General features: G+C 42.2%; 1 protein-coding gene across 1 annotated transcript; it reads left to right on the top strand.

Annotated features, from left to right (window-relative positions):
* The first annotated feature begins 3,080 nt into the window (after positions 1-3,080).
* Wdr12 (WD repeat domain 12) lies at positions 3,081-22,933 on the top strand. The gene is made up of 13 exons (XM_051153878.1): positions 3,081-3,514; positions 6,784-6,878; positions 9,343-9,437; positions 11,025-11,131; positions 12,006-12,121; positions 13,794-13,948; positions 15,655-15,700; positions 17,228-17,313; positions 18,323-18,463; positions 18,573-18,678; positions 18,806-18,938; positions 21,440-21,512; positions 22,855-22,933. Exons 1-13 carry the CDS (start codon positions 3,474-3,476, stop codon positions 22,930-22,932), a joined length of 1,272 nt encoding a protein of 423 aa, XP_051009835.1. The 5' UTR covers positions 3,081-3,473; the 3' UTR covers position 22,933.
* The last annotated feature ends 887 nt before the right edge of the window (positions 22,934-23,820 follow it).

Below are 23,820 nucleotides of genomic sequence, written 5' to 3'. Positions count from 1 at the left end.
ATCAAGAATAGCTAAATATTCTATGCTTTTTTCTGTACATACAAACCAATGATGGTTCATTTATAATTAAGCAGGGAGATTAAAAACAAGTTTCAACAATATACTTTAGTGACTGTGGCCTCTGAAATAGCTTGCTATGGTAGATGTTATTAAACCAGCCTACAGCTTTTCTTTCCAAATTAAGATTTTCCTCATTTATATTTCAAACACTTCATAACTTCTCTTTGGCATATGTGAACTACCATTACTCCCCTTTTGCAATTACTGTCACACAGAGACTGTGTCACTGGCTTAATAACTGAAAGACTACTAACTCTGTTTGGGTGGGCAGTCTTTTGAGTGGATACCGTCCTGGACAAATAAATGATTCATGCCCCAGGTAGGACAGTGCGAGACATTATGCTGCTGAGAAAGACATACAATCTAAAACTCATGAATTATTTTTAGGATTACCATTTAATATTGACAGCAGGTAACTGAAGCAGGGGGACACAAAGCTATGGATAAAAGGGATAAACAAAAACAAAAACAAAAAACAAAAAAACTCCCTAAGATCCCAGAATTTGGGCTACGAGGTAGACGTAGCTCAGCAGTAGAGTGCTTGCTGAGGACACACACAAAGCCCTGAGATTAATTCCAAAATTTTAGATTCCAGTTCAGAACAAGCAACAGCCAAGTGTGGTAGTAGGCAGGTGGGCCTTGAGTTCAAAGCTAATCTGGGGAAAGACAGCCAATTCAAATCACATCCTGAAGTACATAGAGACCCTGTCTTTTTTTTTTTTTTAAGACAGCGTCTCAAAGAAGAAAAGAAAAGGCTGTAACAAAAAGAAATATTTGACCTTGGGGGTTCTCCAGATAACAGTGAGTCCTCATGAGGACCACAGTAAATAAATCCCCCAAAATTGCAGTTAATATGAACAAAACTTAAGAAAACCAAGACTCAAAAAAGCATTTGCCTGGAAGCAACACTAGACAAGACAAATAAGTCATTGTTGAAAAAAAACAACAACCACCACCACCATACTAAGTATTCTTATTAACTAACTTTTCCTTAACTAAACATCTTAACCAAATAAAAGTATATTTTAGTGAATTCAATATTTCTGCTTTGCAAATTGAAGACTTTTCTTGAGCAATTCGTGTTCTGTATCTTCCTCATTATAGATTTTTCATTCAAATTAAGATAAAAATCTACTGACTTTCAAGTATTGCTAACTTAGTAAAGTCCAAATTAAAGGAAGTTTTAAAAAGCTGTTTTAATCAATTTTATGCTACCAATAAGCAAGAATGTCCCAGCTTACGTAATGTAAATACTCAGCATTGCAAATGGCTCACGTTTAAAGGACTACACTGCTATCATGTTATAAGCAAATAAAATCTTTTTCTTTCTTTCTTTTTTCCTGGTTTTTCGATACAAGGTTTCTCTGTGTTGCCTTGGTTATCCTGGACTCACTTTGTAGACCAAGCTGGCCTCGAACTCAGAGAGATCCACTTGCCTCTGCTGCCCTAGTGCTAGGGTTAATGGCGTGCGCCACCACCACCCAACGCAAAGCCAAAGCTTAACTGGAACTTGTGCAGAGGTTTTCTCATGTTATGCCTCCACCTACATCAGTAGTTTCTAGTAAAAACTTTACTGCTGATTCTTCTAAGGGCAATAGTTAACATTTACTGAGTCTTCTCATGTGACATTCGGTTCTCACTACTTATCAAAGTGTGGCACAGAGGTTAAGTAGCCAGGTACAATTCAATTCAGTCGTTCTTGGCACAGGGCATGCAAATCTGTAGGGTGCATACATTGAAAACAGTCATGCTTTTTCTGTCACTGCTCACTTAAATTATTGTTTTTCGCCTCCAGCAGTTTAAGCCACTTCCAATTTTCTACAGAGGATTCAAATATTAGGCGGCAAAGAAAAGAGCAAAGCTTGCATTGTCTTCACCTGCACGCACATACCACTAAGCCAGCACATTTTGCAGTCCAGTTCTGCTGGGCTGTAAATTGCTGTCTCAGAAGAGCGTGTACCGCCTGCCTCCCAACCTCCCCCGGAGGGTTCTCAGGCGAATGTCTTAAAAAGCGACTCTGGGATCTAAAGAGGGCACCCCCATCTATTCTCCGCTCAGGAAAATAGAGTAAAACTAGGGACCATTGAAACCGAGACAAGCCTTTGAGTTACTTCAAGATTTTAAAAGGGGGAGGGGGAGGAGGAGAGGGACTGGAAGCAGAGGAGGATTTTCTAAACATCAGACTCAGAAAGGAGGGGAGAAGGTCCCTCTCTAGCAGGCGCTGCGCGCCGGTGGCTCGTTCTGGGGCTCAGCATCCTCCGCAGGACACTTAGCCTCCCTCCCCCGGCCGCAGCCTGCCTCCTCCCGGCCGCCGGCCCCCTCCCAGGACCAGGGTGAAGGACGCGCCCCGGAGACAGGCGGGGACGCAGGGCCAGCACGCAGCGGCGCGTCCGGCGACAGCCGAGGGCGGGGGCCGGCGGTTGCTCCCAGCCGGGGAGGGTCAAGAGGTGATGGGAGGAGGAGGAGGCAGGAGGAAGAAGGGAGGGAGAGAGGGAGGGAGCGTCCGGTCCGTGGGCGCAGACTGCTCTGCTAGACCTCCGGCTTCCCCCTAGCCCTGCCGCCACAGTGAGCCCCACAACGCGAGAAGAGAGTCCGCCGGAGCAGAAGGGAGAAAATTCAAAACGAGTCTACTCAACCTCGTCTTGGCTCCGAGGCCCCGCCATGGAGACCAGCACAATGCGCAGGCGCACCCCTCCGGGAGGCGCAATGCGGCCCGTAAGATTGGACCCTTCTCGGCCACCGTCACGCAGTCCCCTTTCTGCTTGGTCCCCCGCCTCCCTTTCCGTATTTCCGCTCTGCAGCCTGAGGTAAGAACGCATGGTCTCAGCTGAATCAGGCTGTCAGAACTATGGATTAAAGACAGACAGACGGGACCTTTGTCGCTCCAAGTTAAGGAGCGGGAAATGTAATATCTGCCCGGAGAATGTAGTTTTAGAAGCAAATGTGGGCACTCGAGTGCAGTGTGGCAAAATAGTAAGGAAAACCTACAACTCCCAGCATTCCGAGTCTGAAACGCGCTCCCTTCTGGGGTTTGTAGTACCCGAGAGCTGAGTCTAAAGCATCCGGCCTAAGGACACCCTTTAAAAAAAAAAAAAGAAAAAAAGATTCAGATTAGTTTTTTTCCCTATCTTCCGAATCGATTATGGATCTAGATAGCTAGTAAGAAGCATCAGAATATTAAGGGGACTGACAGGCTGCTTTTAAGACTGAGCTTTACTGATCGATGTTTCTTAAATCTCGGGAATAGGTAGTTGATGTGTGCGGGCTGGGCGCCTGTAGGAAGAGAACCTCGTGGTGCGGTTTGAGAAGTCTGGGGAAGAGAGCGCGCTTGCGGCGTACTTGTCTACTGTAGAAGCTACTGGGGTTATCAACGCGTACGTTTTTGTGGAGAAATCTCGTGTGTACTTTCCGCCATGGCGCAACTCCAGGCACGTTTCTACACGGAGAATAAGAAGTAAGTAAGGGTCCCAGCTCCTGTCCCTGCCACCCCGGAGCCGATCTTGTTTTAATACTCCTTCGGTTTGGACCTTGTAGTTCCTGGTCATCTTTGCGGCTTTGACTGGGAATCAAAGCTGAAAGGAGTTTAATACGTACGTGGCTGGAATTAAAAAATGGCTTAATGCCAATGAGATAACCTGACTGCCGGATAGAAATATGAATCAGACGTCACTTGCCCTCCCGTCGTCATGTGCCCCCACTGCTGCCCCGGCTCTTTGGGAAGCGGTAGGCTCGTCTTAGCCGGTTTCCTGAACCAACGTTTTTCTACCCACCTTCGTGCCTGAGCGCTTTATAATTTAATTGTTGTGGAGAGGACAAGGGCATCGAGTTTGGTTTCTGAAAGATGCTCACACGTGCTCATAATTTTAGGAATTGGCACTTCTGTTTACAGGCTGGCTGTTAACGGTGTCTCACGGCGTCTGACAGCACACCTTCGTTTGCTTTTTTCCAACCAGTCTAGAAACTGGATCTCTAAATATGGGGTTCAGTTCGTAGAGGTTTTTTTGTTTTGTTTTGTTGTGTTTTTTTGGTTTTGGGTTTTTTTTTTTTTTTTTTAAGAATGGAGTCAGTTCAGTTACCGATTTGATTGGGTGTGTTATGTATGCCTGTCCTAGCTACAGCTCTCTTGCTGATACAAAACATTCTGGCCAAAAGCAACTTGGAGAGGAAAGGGTGTATTTGGCTTACAGGCTACAGTTATCTTCAGAGGAGCCAAGGCAGGAACTGAGGCAGAAACCATGGAGAAACGCCCCTGAATGGAAGCTTGCTCTCCCCAAGGCTAGCGAAGCCTACTTTTTACATACAACCCAGGGCCACCAGGGTTGTATAACTAGTCAGGACTGTGTGTATGTATGTTTATATGTATGTACTTATGTATTTATATATATACAAGTCATAGCTGACTTTACCAGTGACACATAGACAGTATGTGTGGGATTCAGACACATAATATTAGTAGAATTATACAACCATCCTCAAATCCATCTGTAGACCAGGCTAGCCTCGAACTCAGAGAACTACTTGCCTCTGCCTCCCGTGTGCTGGGATTAAGGGTATGCACTGCCATCACCTGACCCAAGCTTCTCCGTTGCAACCCCATCCCTTAAATGCTCCCCACCCTAGTCAACTACTTATCTTCCTACCATCTGTCTCTGTAAATTTGCCTATTCTGGGCATTTTGTATAGTGAAATATACAAAATAATGTGGTCTTTTGTGGGTGGCATCTTTCGCTTACTGTGCTTTTTATAGTTGATTCACAAGGCAGACTATCACCAGACTTGATGTCCAAATGGTCTGTCATATGGCTCATTTTCTCTAATTGTCCAGTTAGCCATTTAGGTTCTTTCAATATCGTAGCTACTGAAGGTAGTGGCCATGTAAGCATTAATGTACAGTTTTTATGTGAACAAGTGTAGGCCAGGCTGGCCTGGATCTCACTGTGTAGCCAAGGCTGGCCTGAGACTTGCTGATCCGCCTACCTTTGCCTTCCAAATGTTGCTCGGTGAACTTGAGTTTTCATTTCTTGTTGGTATATACCTAAAATATGTGGTTCTTGGGCCAAATGTAAAGACCACATTTAACTTTTAGAGGAACTGGCACGCAGTTTTCCACAGTAACTGCCCCATTTTACAGTACCACCAGCAATGAGTGAGGATTCTTCTTTCTCTGTATCTTCCCCAACACTTAATTTGCACCCTAATGGATGTGAAGTGATATTCACTGTGGTTTGGTCCTTTACCTGTTGGTTGTTGTTCTTTTCTGTGGAAAACTATCTATCCAAATCTCTTGGTCAATAAAAAAAATTTTGACTTTTTAATACTGAATTGTAAATGTTCTTTATACAAGGAACTGGATACAAGTTCCTTACCAGATAAATAATTTACAACTGTTTTCTTTTTTGTTGTTGTTATTTGTTTGTTTGTTTTGTTTTTGTGTTTTTGTGAGACAAGGTTTCTCTGTGTAGCCTTGGCTGTCCTGGACTCTCTTTGTAGACCAGGCTGTTCTCGAACTCCGCCCTGCCTCTGCCTCCGCCTCCCGAGTGCTGGGATTAAAGGCATCAGTGCGCCACCACGCCCGGCTTATAACTGTTTTCTTGCTTTCCTTTGAGTCCTGTTCTGCTTCTGGTCATATATTCTTCTAGTTCAGCATGTTAAGCAGCTATAAAGCACGAAGTAAGCAAGGTACCGCTATTGTCCTTACCTTGGACGCTACAGTGGTTCCTTGTTGCCTACACAAAGAATCAAAAACAATTTCATAGAATATGAGATTTAAAGCTCTCTTTTGTCACATCTTTGAACACTGCCTAAAGCAAAATCAGTGCCTGACACAGGAGCAGGTTCCTTTGGTCTGCTGTTGTTGCTTTCCCACTCTTCTCCTTTCCAGGCTTCCCTTCCCTGGCTAACATCACTTTTTGTAGTTGTGGCTTAAGAATGATTTTTTAAAAAAGGTTTATTTATTTATTTCATGTATATGCATGCTCTGTCTGCATGTATACCTGCAGGCCAGAAGAGGGCATCAGATCACATCATAGATGGTTGTGAGCCACCATGTGGTTGTGGGAATTGAACACAGGACCTCTGGAAAAGCCTCTGAGCCATCTCTCTAGACCCAAGAATGATATTTTTTGTGTATCTTTTTGGGTCCTGAACATCTCTGATTGAAGTGACTTATATGATAACCTCATCATGTATGATACCTTCCTTGTTCATGTGGTTTCGTTGTTCTTTTAAGAGTAAAGACATTTCGTTGGCTGGGTGTGGTGGCACACGCCTTTAATCCCAGCACTCTGGAGGCAGAGGCAGGTGGATTGCTGTGAGTTCAAGGCCAGCCTGGTTTACAAAGCAAGTCCAGGACAGCCAAGGCTACACAGAGAGACCCTGTCTCAAAAAACCAAAAAATAAAATAAAATAAAAAGACATTTAGCCAAACAGTGGTTGTGCACGCCTTTAATCCCAGTGCTTAGGGAGGCAGAGGCAGGAGGATCTTTGTGAGTTTGAGGCCAGCCTGGTTTACAGAGAAGAGTTCCAGGAACTTGGGCTACACAAAGATACCCTGTCTCAAAAAGCAGAGAGAGAGGGAGAGAGAGAGAGATATCACATCATTTTGTTTAATCTATATAGTAAATGTCTTGGATAAAGTACCCAATAAATAATTGTCGAATGAGTAAATGCAGATTTGTTAAGATATGTGTAGACATAATGCTGACATATTATTTCCTTTTATAGATTCGCAGTAGATGATGTTCCTTTCTCAATCCCTGCCACCTCTGAAGTTGCTGACCTTAGTAACATCATCAATAAATTGCTGGAGACCAAAAATGGTGAGTATATATGCTCCAAGAAATTAGGAGAGGGCACAGTGCCATCAGCTATACTTAGATATGTTTTATTTTGTTTTTTATTTTGGAGACGGTTTCTTTGTGTAGCCCTGGCTGTCTTGGAACTTGATCTGTAAATCAGGCTGGCCTCAAACTTAGAGATCTCCCTGCCTTAGCCTCTTGAGTGTCGGAATTAAAGTCTTAGGCCACCATGCCTGGCTTTAAATAAATTTTTTAGTTCCACTTTTGGTACACAGAACATCAATTTTATAATAAAATATATCAATTGTAACATACATATTTCTCTGGTGAATGCTTTGAGAGTAAATTTTCTGAAAAAATATTTGTTCAGTCTGCTTTTTAAAGACAATTTGGAGGTAAAGTGTAATTTAGGAGTAGAGATTTTAGCGTGTGCCAGTAATGGTAATCAAAGATTGTGTTCATGCCAAGTGAAACAAGCACCTTGGTGCTTAGGCCTTGTTTTGGCTAGAGGTGTACAAAACAAATTATCAGTATATCTTTGCATTTATTTTATGCAATAACAAAATGTCATTATTAATACTGGTGTTTCTTGTGAAACATTACCCCAAAAGTAATGGATATAATTAGATTTCATAAACATGCAATAAATTGAAAACCACATAAAGCATCATCTTTGAAAAAAACCAAAAAATAGAATTAGTCTCTAATCCCAGCACTCAGGAGGCAGAGGCAGGCAGATCTCTGTGAGTTTGAGGCTAGCCTGTCTACAAAGTGAGTTTAGGACAGCCAGAGCTGCTACACAGAGAAACGCGGCCTTGAAAAACCAAACTGGCTTGGCAAGGTGGTGGACGCCTTTAATCCCAACACAAAGTGAGTCCAGGACAGCCAGGGATACACACAGAGAAACCCTGTCTTGAAAAACACTCACGCACACACATGTGCTCACAACACATGGGGGGAAAAAACTTTAAACCTAGTTGATGGATCCTGTTGATGTGGCACATACAGTACTCCCCATGAAGACTTTGCGAAAAAGAACCCTGAAGCCTTACCAGTCATTAAAGGCTCACTGGTTTCCAGGATATGCTAGGGATCAGAGGACCATATTAAAAGACACTTTGTAGGGCCATGACATAGCTCAGAGCGCTAACGGCGCTTGTTGTCCAGTGTTGCGAGCCCAGTGGCCTGAATGTAACCCTCATGACACAACTCCACAAAGTTAGTTGTCGCCTGACCTCCACCTGGGCACCGTGGCACACTGCCATAACACCCATCATACACACATACCCAAGATGATAATAAAAAAAAACCTTAAAAATTAAAGACACCTTGGAGATGTAATTAACCAAGCCCAGAATGTAAGAAATGGAAGATAGCTGACCCACTTTCCTCAGTGAAGAAATGACAAGAAGAAAAAGGAGCTTAACTCTAAAACATGAATAGCTGCACACGATGGTACACTCCTCGGCTCTCTAGAGGCTGAAGCAACGGGATGGAGCGTTCAAGGCCTATGTAGTGAGTTTGAAGCCAGTGTGAGCTTCAACACACAGTTAAATTAATAAAAACTTCATGAAGAGTAAACAGTATCTGATAGTAACATAGTTAAGATTTTAACATGTTTCAAGTTTTTACATTTTAGAAATCTATAATAAATAAAGCCATTTACAAACAAAATGGTATGGTGTCTGAGGTTTGCTTTAAAACCAGCTGGTGGGACAATGGAGATGACTAGAAACAGTTATTCAGGAGTTGCTTGGTATTGGAGTAGGATATGGATGCTCAGTGTATTTATATTTGTGTGTGTGTCGTAAATTTTCTGTAAAACTAAAAGCTTTTTAAAAATCAGGTAATCGCCAGGCAGTGGTGGTGCATGCCTTTAATCCTAGCAGAGGCAGGTGAGCTCTGTAAGTTTGAGGCTAGCCTTGTCTGTAGAGTGAGTTCCAGGACAGCCAGGGCCACACAGTGAAAACCTTGTCTTGAAAAAACACAAAAAGAATAAATAAATAATGAAAAACAAAGCAGGTAATGGGCTCCAGGTGGTACTTTCAGTAATGTCTAGCCTGTTTCCTTCTTGTAGTGTACCCATAAACCACTCTTTTAAAACAAAAAGTAATCAGTAGGATGTAGTTAGTTCACGGGTAGAACATGTGCTAAGCACTATACAGCCTAGATTTAGCCTCTACCTCCCTAAAATAATTACACCAACCATAAAAACACAAATAAGCCAACAGAACAAAGTATGCTGGTTCTGTAAAATTCACGTAGCTGGCTGGTGTGGTGGCCGTTGATCCCAGCACTCAGGAGGCAGAGTCAGGTGGACCTCTGAGTACTAAGGCAGAGACCCAGTCTCAAACCAGAGAGCAGGCAGTTTGCTGCCGTGACGAGCTGTGCAGTAGCGGAGGCAGCAGTGTGCACTGTGACCTTGACTGCTTTGGGGCCCTCATACCTGCGCACCAACTTTCTTAAGCCCCTTACTCTTTTTCAGAGCTCCACAAACGGGTCGAGTTCGATTTCCTTATCAAGGGCCAGTTTCTTCGAATGCCCTTGGTCAAGCACATGGAACTGGAGAACATTTCATCGGTAAGTCCAAGTGCTGCTTGTATTTGACTTAATGCATTGCAAAGTATTTTGAGTAACTCCTTATAGAATCTATTTAAATTGATCCACCCAAGAGTCTCAGAAAATGTTTTAAAATTGTGTTTAGTTACTTATTTATTGTATGGTACGTGTAGGTACCGCAGCCTGCATGTGAAGGTCAGGGGACAATTAGTGGGAGGCAGTTAAGGTCTGTGGGTCTCGAGGATTGAACTTAGGACCTCAGGCTTGCTAGCAAGCTCTTTTGCCCACTCATCAGAAATTTGAACTTATGTTTCTATATAGTCATCTTGTAGACCCCCCTCAAAGAGCATTTTACTCAAGAAAATGCATATGGGTTAATATAGACTTTTACATAACAAGTATATGTATATTATTAAACCAGGAGGACAGCATAACTGCACACATTTCACAAAATGTGGGCAGGTTACAGTGGCTGTGCTACCTCTCCCTGTAGTTTTCAAACTCTCTGTTGGTGATCTTTCCCCAGACAAAACACCATACACACAAATAAAAACAAATAAAATGTAAAGCAAAAAGCCAAGAGTAGTGGTACGTATCTTCAATCCCAGTACTCAGGAGGTAGAGGTAGTAGGCTGGTCTCTGTAAGTCCCTTGTTAGCCAGGGTTACAAGTTCTAGGCCAACCAGGGTTGTATAGTAAGACTGATGGGGGAGGGAGGGTGATTTGGAGCCAGCAAGATGGCTTACTGAGTAAAGGTGCTGGCCACAGAGACTGATGACCTGAGTCATTGTATAATTTGAGGGGTCTTTTCTAATCACCTGCTGTAGCTCCCAAATAATGAAACAGGTATCTTTTATATTTATTCAACTTTTTTTGTTTGTTTGTTTGTTTGTTTGTTTGTTTTTTGAGACAGGGTCTCTCCTGGACTTGCTTTGTAGACCAGGCTGGCCTTGAACTCACAGCAATCCACATGCCTCTGCCTCCCGAGTGCTGGGATTAAAGGTGTGTGCCACCACCGCCCGGCCCCTATTCAACAAGTCTTAAGCTCTATAACTGGGCAGATAATCTTCTAACCCTCTATGCTAGTCTGGCTACTTCCCAGCCACACACCCTGAATTGCTTGCCGTATTAGTCCTGCCTGGGCTGCTGCTGCTCCATCAGGCCAGGCCTCATGGCCACGTTCTTTCTCTTTCCCTTACTTCTCCTCTTCTCCACCTCCTGGTCCTTCCCTGAGCCTCCAAGATTGGGAACTCAAGTCCAGCCCTCCTGTCTTCTCTACCCAGTCATTAGCTGTCCAGTTTCTTTATTGACCAATCAGAGATTTGGGGGAGCAGTGTCACACAACATTTATCAATGATCATGACAATGCCTATGTCTGACTTGCAGGCAGATCGTGGGGCACAGCATATGTATCCCTGGATATTTTGTAACTCGCTATAGACCAGACTGGCCTTAAATTTATAGATCCTTCTGCATGCTGAGTACTGGGATTAATGGGTACACCACCATTCCAGGCTGAAATCTTAACTTTTAAATGTGTCTCAATTTTTTTTCTTCAAAGTAATATTTTAAAATCTCCTCATTTCTTTTCTATTCTCTGTGTGACTAGGAAGAGGTTGTGGAGCTAGAATACGTGGAAAAATACAGTGCACCCCAGCCAGAGCAGTGCATGTTCCACGATGACTGGATCAGCTCGGTTAAAGGGGCAGAGGAATGGTACGATGCCATGGGAGTGGGCTTGCTTTTGTTTTCTTATGTACCTCCTTCCGCCTTTGCCATCCTCGGTGTAGCTGTTTCTCTCTGATTCTCTTTTCTCCATAAAAGTAACTTGTGCTGTGTATATTGGTGACCATACCAAACAGGCTTTGGCAGTTAGTATATTCAAGAAGAAAACAGTGTTTATTACTAGGTTTTCTTTGTTTCAAAGTGTTGTGACATTTGTATTCTATATGTCAGCACTCAGAGATAGAGGCTGCTTCATAGAGGTGAAAACTTAATTTTCATGGCTAAAGATCTCCCTAGCTGCTACCCTGAAGGTACACACACTACGCTGGGGCTCACATGGGCAGCCTGGAGGCAAAGAGGTGTGGGTGCAGATCTAAGAGTAAATGCCTTAGGGGCTGGTTGGAGGGGTAGCTTACTTCTGTCTTTAATTTTTTGGTCTCTTTACTTTTATTTATTATTAGGTATTTTTCTCTGGTGTATGTGTCTGTGTGTCTGTGTGGTGCTGGGCATCAAAGCCAGAGGCTTCTGCTTGCTGGGCAGGTGTCCATCACTAAGCTACATCCCCATCCCTGTTTCTCTCTTTAATAGTTTCAGTGGCTCATTAAGGACTGTTAGGCTTTATAAGCAGTTTGCATTGCTTTCGTGAAGTACAGTATTTACAACAACAAAGGTGAAGTCTCATGTTTATAGGGATTCAGAAAAATAGTGTAACATCTGAGCTATTGTTATGCTTTGAAATCTTATTCTTCATAAAAAGAATTCATTGTCCAAAGTTTACTTTGTTGTTGCCATAGAAACGGTTGATTTTCAGAGCTTCAAAAGTCATCTTTTTTTAATTTCATAGTATTTTTTTTTCTCATTGTAGGATCCTGTCTGGTTCTTACGATAAGACTTCTCGGATCTGGTCATTGGAAGGGAAGTCAATAATGACAATTGTGGGGCATACAGATGTGGTGAAAGACGTGGCTTGGGTGAAAAAGGGTAAATTTCTACTTAACAATTTTGTTCGTTTATTTGTTTGTTTGTTTGTTTGTTTTAGACTGAGCTGGCCTCAAACTCATAGAGATCAACCTGCCTCTGCCTCCCCAAGTGCTAGAATTACAAGCATGTGCCACCACACCCAGTTTAAGAAGAATCTTCTCCCTCCCCCCCCAAAAAAAAACAGGGTTTCTGTGTAGCCTTGGCTGTCCTGCACTCTTCTGTAGACCAGGCTGTCCCTGAACTCACAGCGATCCACCTGCCTCTGTTTCCCAAGTGCTGGGGTTAAAGGCGTTGTGCCACCACGCCTGACAGAACTAATTTTAGTGTAGCAGAAGAGTGACTGGGTAAGAAATGCTTCACTCCTCGGTTGCTGTGACGTCTTTCAGAAATATGGTACTCAAGGAAGAAAGAATTAGAGTTTTAAATTCCATAGATTGCTGTTTGTTTCCCCCTGGTCCTGTAGATTGAACTCAGGATTTTGCGCATGCTGGGCACACACTCAATCACTGACCCACATACCTAGCATCAAATATGGAAGAAAATCTTTAACAAAACTATCAGTGTGCCTTTTCAAGTTACTAAGTGTATTGAACACATTTTTCCTGTTTTTAAAGCATGTTGCGGGGGGCGGGGAATACAGGTGTGGTACAGGTTCTCACTGTATCTAGGCTGGCCTTGCTCTACATCTCAGGCAGGCCTAAAACTTGTACCCTTCTACCTCAGGCTCCTGAGGGCTGGGATTGCAGAGGCACACTACTAGGCCTGGATTATGAATTTTCCCTTTTTACCATGTTAGCTCTCTTTTAAAAGCAGTCCATCTGTGTAAAAGGAACTTTTATTTGCCTGCTTCAATTGTTGTCTGGGAGGATTACTGCCTTCTTCTGCTAACCTAGGCCTAGTCCTGGAAACTTCTACTCTCTGTACAATCTAACCTAGGCCTAGAATGTTTCAGCCTCTTCACTGCTTCATAAGCTCACCCTTTTTGTTCTTAGTGAACTCTGGCTGGCTGGTTCAACTCAGCTGTCCTGGCTCACACTCCTGTCCCACCTGACTTTTCTTTTGGCCTCAAACTAACGTCACCAGTCTGCTCTAATCTCCAGGCTACCTCTCATTCTCTGGCTCAATCTGTCTTAGCCTGTGTCTAGCTGGTTCTCTCATTCAACCTCTCGCTATAAAACTCTTCTGGTAAAACTTCCTCCTCTCAATCTCTGCGTTGCCCATTAAGTAGCTTCCTTTCCTCTCTCTTCCTGTGAAAGTTGGGCGTGTCCTATCTGTCAAATCTTTCTCTGATTTGAGTTTTTCTGCCACTCAATTAGACATCACTTTAAAACATAAGTGCTCCTTCTACAAACTAACTTTACCTTCATTGCTTGGGATTAAAGGCGTGTACCACCACACATGGACCTAATGACACTTGCTCTACACCAGGCTGGCCTCAAACTCAGATCTGCATGCCTGTCACCTGCGTTAAAGGCGTGTTTGTGTTCCAGCTGAATCACACAGACCTAGAAGGTCTTTGGATGTGATCTCTTGCCAGAGCAGCCATGTTCTGAATTAACAGTCCTCTACACATCTGATTACTACTAAAACATTCACAAAATTCTGAATGATAAAGAGTAAAATGCAGTTAGGATTTTGTACTAATTTGTTTCTTGTTTTCTTTTTGTTTCAGACGGTTTGTCCTGCTTGTTACTGAGTGCCTCGATGGATCAGACTATTCTCTTATGGGAATGGAATGTAGAGAGGAACAAAGTGAAAGCCCTACACTGCTGCAGAGGGCATGCTGGGAGTGTGGACTCTATAGCAGTTGATAGCTCAGGAACTAAAGTAAGTAGCCTTTGTGCTGTCACTATTGTGTTGAATTGGGAATTTTAATCAAATGAAAAAAATTTTATATATATATGCATTCTTTTTATAAAAAAGATTTGTTTATTATATATACAGTGTTCTGCCTGCACACCAGAAGAGTAATCTCATTGGTTGTGAACCATCGTGTGGTTCACTGAACTCAGGACCTTTGGAAGAGCAGCCAGTGTTCTTAACCTCTGAGCCATCTCTCCAGTCCCCTACATATGCATCCTAATGGTTATCTAACTTGTATAACAATCAGAGGCTAAAAAACACTAAGATTTTTAGACCCAAAGTAACCAGTCATATAATAAAGATTTACTTTAGCCTGGGTATCTATCTGCTTTTATTATATAAATTATATTTTTAATATTAGATTAAAAGAAAAGTCAAGTAAACTAGTAATTTCTTTATATAACTTTAAATGATGGAAATTGATAGGTCTTTTTTTTTTTTTTTTTTTTTTAATTCATCACATCCTCTTATGGTGCCGTCATCAACTGAAAATGTTGACACCCAAGCCTTACATGCTCTAAGTAATATTAACCACTTATTTTACCATCGGTGCTGACAGACATCTTGTCCTTGCACCTGAACTGAAATCCTCAGTCCCTTATTTTTGTTTTTTTGAGATGGGCTATCACTCTAGCCCGGAAGTCTCCTCATGTAGTGCAGTCTAGCATGAGCCACCATACCCAGCCTGCCCTACTCCTTATTATACCAAAATGATAATAGGTAAGCATACAAACCAGAGAGTAATAACTGCATTGACTTATGAGGACTTTCAAACCCTCTTAGCATTTGAAAGTTCCTCTGCTACATTGAAGAATTTCAGGTTTAAGAGTGTTCTACAGCCGGGCGTGGAGGCACATGCCTTTAATCCCAGCACTCGAGGGGCAGAGGCAGGTGGATCTCTGTGAGTTAAAGGCCAGCCTGGTCTACAGAACAAGTCCAGGACAGCCAGGGCTGTTACACAGAGAAACTCTGTCTCCAAACCCCCCACCCCAAAAAAAGTGTTCTACAACTTGGAGTAACAAAGAATGTTTTATGCACTCAAAGATAAAGGTTTACTTTGAGTCACAGAGAGTATCTGTTGTTGAGTGCAAATTTAAATGAATTAACCTTTCTTATCTTCTGGCTGGAAAGTTAAGAGACCTGTATTTTGTTCAAACATAGGTGGAAACTCATCCTCAACTTGTTAGAGCATGGAGGCTGAATGCGGCCGGCAAACCCCAGCCTTCTGTGTTCACAAATCACTTTAGTTGATTTTGAACCTTATTCTGGTTTTCTCTACATGGAAACATTTCCTAGTTTTTATACCCTGTACTATTTGTCCTTTGGGAAAAAGTCTTCTTTGTTTGCCACAGGAGAAGTCTAAGTTCATGTCTCAGGATTTATTTGTAAACATTCTAGAGGCAGAATAGCCGTATTAGTGTAGTGTGGGTTAGTTGCCAGCTTTGATCTAAACAGCTATGTAGGACACATAAGAATGGCAGCTGGTTACCATGGAGACCAAGGCTGCAGCTTCCGAAAGACTAGACGTATATGAGTATCTAGTAGTAGTGATTTTAGAGCCTATGTACAGAGAGAGATGAAGCAAGCAAAGCAAAACTTTGAAAGTAAAGTGGGGCGGGGAAATAATGTAAGCTATTACATATGTTTTTCCTTTGTATGTATCTATTTAGTTTTGCAGTGGCTCCTGGGATAAGATGCTAAAGATCTGGTCGACAGGTATAAATATTTTTTGTACTTTGACTTATTATTGATGTTTCTAGAGTTTCAGTGAGGGACTTTTATAGCTCATATTTGCTATAAAAATAGACCAATGTGTTTTAGTGTATACAAAAAGAAGTGTAATATGAATTTCTGCTTTGAGTTTTTTGCTTCTTTTTTTTTTTTTTTTTAACCCTACCACCTCTTTGAAAGTCACTGATTTTCCACATACATTACAAATTATCTTAGATCTCAGAATGCATTTACTAAAAAACTTGGAAATTGTTATTTGATTGATACTGACTCACTGTAAGTCACTTTAAAATGATTTTTGAGTGGCTGGAGCCCTGGTTCAGTGATTAAGAGTACTTGTTGCTCTTGCAGAGGGCACAGACTTAGTTTAAGTACTCACACGACAGCTCGCAGCCATCCTCAACTCCAGTTAGGGATCTGATTGTCTTTGCTGGCTCCCGGGCACTAGGTGCACATGTGCACATGCATACATAGAGGCAAAACACTCTACACATAAAAATCCTTTTTAAAAGGATTTTTTTTTTCAAGGCATCTTTTAAATATTCTCACTGTGCTGGAACCTGACACTGGCTCTGTAGACCAGCCTAACCTTGTGATCTTCCTGCCTCTGCATCCCAAATCCTGGGATTGAAATCATGCACCACTTTGAAAATACAGATTAAAAAACTCAATTGGAGGTTCTTGAAAGAGGTTAGGAAATGCTGATAGGAGCAGGAGAAAAAAAAGGAGGGGGCGGGGAACCCACCAAATTTTTAAAGAAGAAAGTTTAGTTTAAATTGTCTTAATCTTCGAGAGTATCAGGTAAATGAGACAGTGTTTGGTACCAGCTATTACTCTTTTTATTTATATTTGTTTTTTTTTGAGACACAGTTTTTCTGTGTAGCCTTGGCTGTCATGGAACTCATTCTGTAAACCAGGCTGGCCTCAAACTCACACAGATCCACTTGCCTCTGCCTCTAGAGTGCTGGCGTTAGAGGCATGAGCCACCACCATCCAGCTACTGTTTTTAATTTTAAGACATCTTTGTCATGTATATCAAGTAGCACACTCAGACTGAAAAACTATAGATTTGAATATTTTGTAACTTTCATGAATATCAACCAATATTCATGAAATCGATACTCATGAAAGTTACTTTTTTTTTTTAAATCCAAGGATCTGGAAGTGTAACTTTACTGATAAGGGACTTTGGATGGTTCTGGCTTTGATCTCTAGAACTGCAAAACAACTATGAAGCATTTTTCTTTTTACAAAAGGGAATAGTTAATAAGAGTAAACATGGCTGAAATATGTCATCTAACCTGTGTTTGCCTTATTTCCTGCATGGCATAAATACAATATGGCCATAACCTAATCTGGATTGAGCTGGAAGCAGTTTTTTTATAGTTATGATAAAATGGTTTATATTCATAACAATGGCTGTAAAGACAGTACCTGGTTAATTCTGAGTTTTAATATGCTTTTAAAAAAAAGGGGTGGGTGGGTACTTGATTGTTATTCTCTATGCTGCAGTCCCTACAGATGAAGAGGAGGAGATGGAAGAATCCACAAATCGACCAAGAAAGAAGCAAAAAACAGAGCAATTGGGACTAACAAGAGTAAGTTTTGATTTGTTTTATTTTGTGGGCTTTTTTAATTTTGTTTGTTTGGTTTTTTAAGACAGGGTTTCTCTGTGTAGTCATGGCTGTCATGGACTCACTTTGTAGACCCGGCTGGCCTCGAACTCACAACGATCCGCCTGTCTCTGCCTCCCAAGTGCTGGGATTAAAGTTGTATTTTGACCTTGTATTAAGGTGCAGTCAGGCTGATCCATTAGGATATCAGGTTACCTGGAGCTGGAGTTACTGGTGGTGATGAGCAGCCTGTCTGGGGTTTGGAAACCAAACATGAGTCTTGTGGAAGAACAGCAAGTGCTCTTAACCACTGAGCCATCCCTCCAGCACTAACCCATTGCTTTTTATGTTTTGCTTTTATATTGATTTGAGGTGGGGGTCTGAGCCTAGGTACATGTGTGGAAGGAGAGGACAGCTTGAGGGAATTAGCTCTTTCCTTCCATGGTATGAGTTTCAGGGATTGAACTCAGGTCATCAGGCTTGGTGGCAAGAACCCCTGCCCTTTCAGTCATCCCTCTGGCCTCCTGACGTGTGTGTGTGTGTGTGTGTGTGTGTGTGTGTGTGTGTGTGTGTGTGTGTGTGTGTGTGTGTGTTGGTCAGAGAACAACTTTTGGGGGCTGGTTCTTCTACTGTCTGGGTCCCTGGGTTGAACGCAGGTCATCAGCCTTGACAGCTGGCACCTTTATCCTCTGAGTCACATCTTTCTGACCCCTTCATATATATAAAACAAACACAGAAATCATCTTGGAGAATTGCTATAAAAAACAAAATAAGCCAGTGGGCAAAAAAATTGCCGCATTAACATCTACTCTTTACTTTTGGCAGAGCACCATTATGTGTCCTTGGCTGGCATAGAACCCAGGGCTCTGCCCACCTCTGCCTCCTGGGTCCTGGAACAAGGTGTGCAGCACCACACCTGACCCTAAAATCTACTCTTGTTTCAGTTATTCTGTGGTGAAAATGTTTTCTCCTTTTGGGGACCTTTCCTTTATAGACGCCCCTGGTGACCCTCTCTGGCCACACAGAAGCAATTTCCTCAGTTCTTTGGTCAGATGCTGAAGAAATCTGCAGTGCATCTTGGGATCACACAATCAGAGTGTGGGATGTTGAGTCTGGCGGGCTTAAGTCAACTCTGGTAAGACTTAATTTTGGCGTTTCTGATTAATAGTCTTTTCAGTAGTAAATTTCTAAAGGCAGGTACTTTTAGCTCACTGTGGCTAAATGTTCATTCTTTTTATTTTCAGACAGGAAATAAAGTATTTAATTGTATTTCCTATTCTGCCCTTTGTAAACGTCTGGCATCTGGAAGCACAGATAGGCATATTAGACTGTGGGATCCCCGAACTAAAGGTATGTTGTATCCAGTGTGCAATGTTTAAAAAATAATAATTTAAAAGATAAGTCTCTACAACTACTCTTTAGGTATGCTCTGCTTTTCTTTCCTAAAATTCATCACATTTTCTTTTTCTTCGTTCAGATGGTTCTTTGGTGTCTCTGTCCCTCACATCCCATACGGGCTGGGTGACATCAGTGACGTGGTCTCCTACCCACGAGCAGCAGCTGATCTCAGGCTCTTTAGATAACATTGTCAAGCTGTGGGACACAAGAAGGTAAGTGTTGGAAACAGTTAAGAGCTCTCGCTGCTCTTGCAGAGGACCAGCTTCGGTTCCTGGCACACAGGAGTCAGACAGCTTACCTCCACCTGTAATGCCAGTTTCAGGGGGACCTGCCTCGGGCACTGAACTCATGTGTACATAACTAAAAAAGAATCTTAAAAAAGAAAAAAAGGTAAATCTTAAATAAAAAAGTAAACTGTGATTACAATCTATAAAACAAATATATCAGTTACTATTATATACAGAGAATGTGATAAATAATGAGACACAGAATTGCAGGAGGGTTATAGTACTTGTTATGACAAATACTAATACTCAATACTCAAATACTAATCCTCAAAAAACCCTAGAAATAGTCCACAGGAACAGCTCAGTAAATAAAGTGTAATCTTAGCACTGGGGAGATGCTGGGGACTGCCTGCTAGCCACCCTCACCTGCTTGGTGAGACCTTGTCTCAGAACAAAAAAACAAGTAGACAGCACTTAAGGAATAATGATGAGAATTGATTTTTTTTTTTCTTTCTTTCTTTCTTTTTGGGAGGTGTTTTGTTTTTGTTTAGTTTTTTGGTTTTTTTATGTTTTGAGACAGGGTTTCTCTTGGCTGTCCTGCACTCGCTTTGTAGACCAGGCTGGCTCTGCCTCCCAAGTGCTGGGATTAAAGTTGTTTTTGTTTTTTGGAGACAGGGTTTATCTGTGTAGGTTTGGCTTCCTGGACTCTTTGTAGACTGGGATGGCCTCAAACTCACAGCAATCCCACAGCAATCTGCCTGCCTCTGCCTGGGAATAAAGGCATGTAACCTTGCCAGACATGATGGTGCACGCCTTTAATCCCAGCACTCAGGAGGCAGAGGCTGGTGGATCACTGTCCGTTCGAGGCCAACTTGGTCTACAAAGTGAGTCCAGGATAGCCAAGGCTGCACAGAGAAACCCTGTCACAAAAAAACAAAAAACAAACAAACAAACAAAGCATGTAACGTCATGCCCGTCACTAGGGTTGTCCTTGCATACATGTATACCTGTACATTATGTACACACAAAGCCCAGGAACAAAATGAGTCAGGGTTTCTCTGTGTAGCCCTGGCTGTCCTGGACTCACTTTGTAGACCAGGCTGGCCTCGAACTCACAGTGATCCACCTTCCTCTGCCTCCTGAGTGCTGGGATTAAAGGTGTGCCCTACCGCACCCAGCTGGTAGGTTTTGTTGCTTTTTGGTTGGTTGGTTGGTTGGTTGGTTGGTTGATTTGAGGACGGGATATTTTGGGTTTCTTTGAGACAGGGTTTCCCTGTGTAGCCCTGGTTGCCCTGGCCACACTTTAGACCAGGATGGCCACAAATTCATGAAGAACTGCCTGCCTCTGCCTCCCAGTGCTGGGATTAAAGGCACCTGCTTTGTTGCTTATTTTTACCTCTCTTTTTAAAAACACACACACACACACACACACACACACACACACACACACACACACACACAGAAGCTGAAAGACCATTGTTATTCAGGAGATGGTCATAGGATCACGGCATGTGGTGGTGACATTAGAGAGAAGTGATTTGTTCTAACCGTATTAGAATGTGGGTCTTTGGCAAGATTAATTTCTTATGCATTAAATACAGAGATAGGAATCAAGGAATATTGCCTACATTTCTGCTTGAGTGATTGGGTAATGCTACTTACTATGATAAAAAAATGGGAAAACATGGGGCATGAGAATGACTCAGTAGTTAAGAAGAGCACTGGCTGCTCTTCTAGAAGACCTGGCCTCAGCTTCCAGGACCCACGTGGTGCCTCACAGCCCTCCAGTCCCAGGGCGTCCAAATCTGGAACTCTGGCCTCTGCAGGCACCGTATGAATATATGGTGCACAGACCTATATGCAGGCAAAACACCCACACACAAACTAAAGTAAAAATAGTTATTTAATAATAATAAATACAAAATATATATCAAAATATAAAATAGTTTCAGTTTTTAGAAAAATAGGTTTATGAGGGAAATTATAGAGTTTTGATTTGGTTCTGTCTTTTACCCATGCAGCTTTACACATACACGTATATATCATGCTCAAGAAAAAGGTTTGTGAGCCGGGCGTGGTGGTGCATGCCTTTAATCCCAGCACTCGGGAGGCAGAGGCAGGCGGATCACTGTGAGTTCGAGGCCAGCCTGGTCTGGTCTACAAAGTGAGTCCAGAATGGCCAAGGCTACACAGAGGAACCCTGTCTCAAAAAAACAAAAAACGAAAACCAAAACAAAACAAAACAAAAAAAACAACAAATGGCTGGACAAAGAGTATATAAAGCCATAATAGGGGATAAAATTAAAGTTCAAAAGTGTGAAAATGGGCCTTAATATGAATAAGTTTTTGCAACTGAATAGCATTTTTCTTGAGTGTTTATATAATAAATCTATAGTAAATCCAGTAAAATTTTGAGAAAAGTATTAGTGATTATTCATCTGTATTAAAACAGTGAATGCATGTAACATGTATCTTTCCATCTGCAGTTGTAAGGCTCCGCTCTATGATCTAGCTGCTCACGAAGATAAAGTTCTCAGTGTGGACTGGACAGACACAGGGGTAAGAGTTTACAAATTACTCACTGAAGGGAAAAATAAGGTGTCTTAAGTTGGGGGTGGGTGTTGTTTTGTTGTTTTTTCAAAACAGGGTCTCACTCTGTAACCCTGGCTGTGCCGGAATTCCATGTATAGACTTGGCTGGCCCAGAACTCAAAGATCTGCTTGTCTCTGCCTCCCGCACTGCCTCACTGCCCAACTTAATTTAACTTATTAAAGTTAGCAGTTTTAATATTTCTGAGTTTTATGGTTGTTTTTATATCCCATAACCAAAAAAAATTGCCCTTTAATAATTTAAAGAATTGTAAAAATTGACATTTTAAAACAGGCCTTTTCCCCACATGATTATCATTTTACTTCTTTTGACCATCTGCAGAGTCCCATGGCGCTCACCGAGCTGGGCTGTCACTCAGGTGCCCAGGGCTCTCACCGAGCTGGGCTGTCACTCAGGCGCCCAGGCTGGCCTGACAGTTATCCCAGCACAGGCAGACTTAAGCTTCTGGTCCTCTGTCTCAGTAACTTGTGTTACAGGCCTGTGCTGGTCCAGGTACCTCATGAATATCTTAATAAGACATTGTTTACAAATCCCATTAGGTCCATAAATTCACTACTTCAGACTGATGGTGTCACGGTATTTCTATTTTGAAAAATCTGTTTTAGAAAGTTTTTTGTCGGTGTTTGTTTTTGTGAGACACCATCAAAGTGGCGCAAGGACCTACATCTGGAAAGGATTCTTGGACAACAAAAACTTATATGTGCACATAAAAATGATTGTAATTCCCTAAATATTTTATAATCCATATTTTTTATGTAAAATATTCCTAGCTGGGCACAATAGCATACACCTGAAACTGCAGCACTTAGGAGGCTGAGGTAGGGAAGGCTTCTGTGAGCTTAAGGCCAGTTTCGGCTGTAGTGTGAAAGCCTGTCTTCAAAAAACATCCCTTATCTAAAATGCTTTGGACCAGAAGCATTTCGGATTTTGGAATATTTGCATGTATATGAGATATTTTAGAATGGAACCCAAATTCTAAATGTGACATGAATGTAGAAGCAAGACTGTTGGGAAGGGAGAGGATGGGAGCCAAGGAGAGTCTGGTTGAGAAGTGTGGTCAAAGTACGCGATAGAAGGCTTGCATGAAGACTGTCTTGCCAGGGCTATGCTGCTCACCTTCTGTCCCAGCACCTGGGAGGCAGAAGATGTCAGCCAGCCAGCCTGAGTTCCAGAACAGCCAGGGATACACAGAGAAACCCTGTCTTGTGGGGGGGAAAGTCAAAGTCATATTTAATCATGTCTAGTTACTGTGTATTTATTTGTATTTACATTTCTCTCTCTTTTTACACAGCTACTTTTGAGTGGAGGAGCAGACAATAAATTATATTCCTACAAATATTCCCCTACCTCTTCCCATGTAGGGGCTTGAGAAAGACTGATAAAGGGGAACTTCTTGCTGCGCTGTGTTGTGTTTTTTAGTGTCTCGCTGTTATGTTCTTTTTGTTTGTTTTGATTTTGGTTTTGGTTTTTTGGGTTTTCGAGACGAAGTTTCTCTGTAGCCTTGGCTGTCCTGGACTCACTTTGTAGACCAGGCTGGCTTTGAACTCACAGCGATCCACCTGCCTCTGCCTCCCGAGTGCTGAAATTAAAGGTGTGCGCCACCACGTCCAGCTTGACTGTTAATATCTTAGACTCTGTGAATGAAATTGGAGAGACGGCCAGGGATACAGCTCTGTTGGTAGAGTGCTTGACTAAAATGTGCAAAGCTTGTATACTATCTCCAGCACTGCGCAAAAAAATGGGCATGGTAGAGCATGTGTTCCTATAATCCCGAAACCTGAAGAAGCTGGAGGCAAGAGAATCAGAAGTTCAAGGTCATCCTCAGCTGTATAGTGGACTCAAAGGCAGCCAGCCATGGTTTCAACGGGCTCTGTCTCCATAAGAAAGACATCAATGGATAATCCTCTGATACCATGTTAGTGCAGAGACAAGAAACATTTGAATAATGCTTTTTATTTGAATGGTTCATCTTTCATAATAGCTACATTTTACTACTCTTGTCTCTCGTGTTTATAAAATACAATAAAAGTGTGGCCTGAATACTCTACCCAATGCCGCCACCGACTGGCCGCCACCAGCCTGTTTCTAAGGCAGGCCTTTTATAAGAAAAATCTTAACCAGGAAACAAGGAGGGAACCAGGTGGGAAACGAGGAGGATGGCATTATATCATTTTGACTAGTTAAACACAAGAATTTATTTTGTTCTGAGCACAATGTATCCAGGCATTTTAAGCTGGAGGACTTTCCAGTTCTGGGA

Source organism: Acomys russatus, chromosome 12, assembly GCF_903995435.1.
Source record: "Acomys russatus chromosome 12, mAcoRus1.1, whole genome shotgun sequence".
Classification (NCBI taxonomy): Eukaryota; Metazoa; Chordata; class Mammalia; order Rodentia; family Muridae; genus Acomys; species Acomys russatus.
Note: the sequence above shows the minus strand (reverse complement) of the source record. Positions and strands in the feature narration are given on the sequence as shown.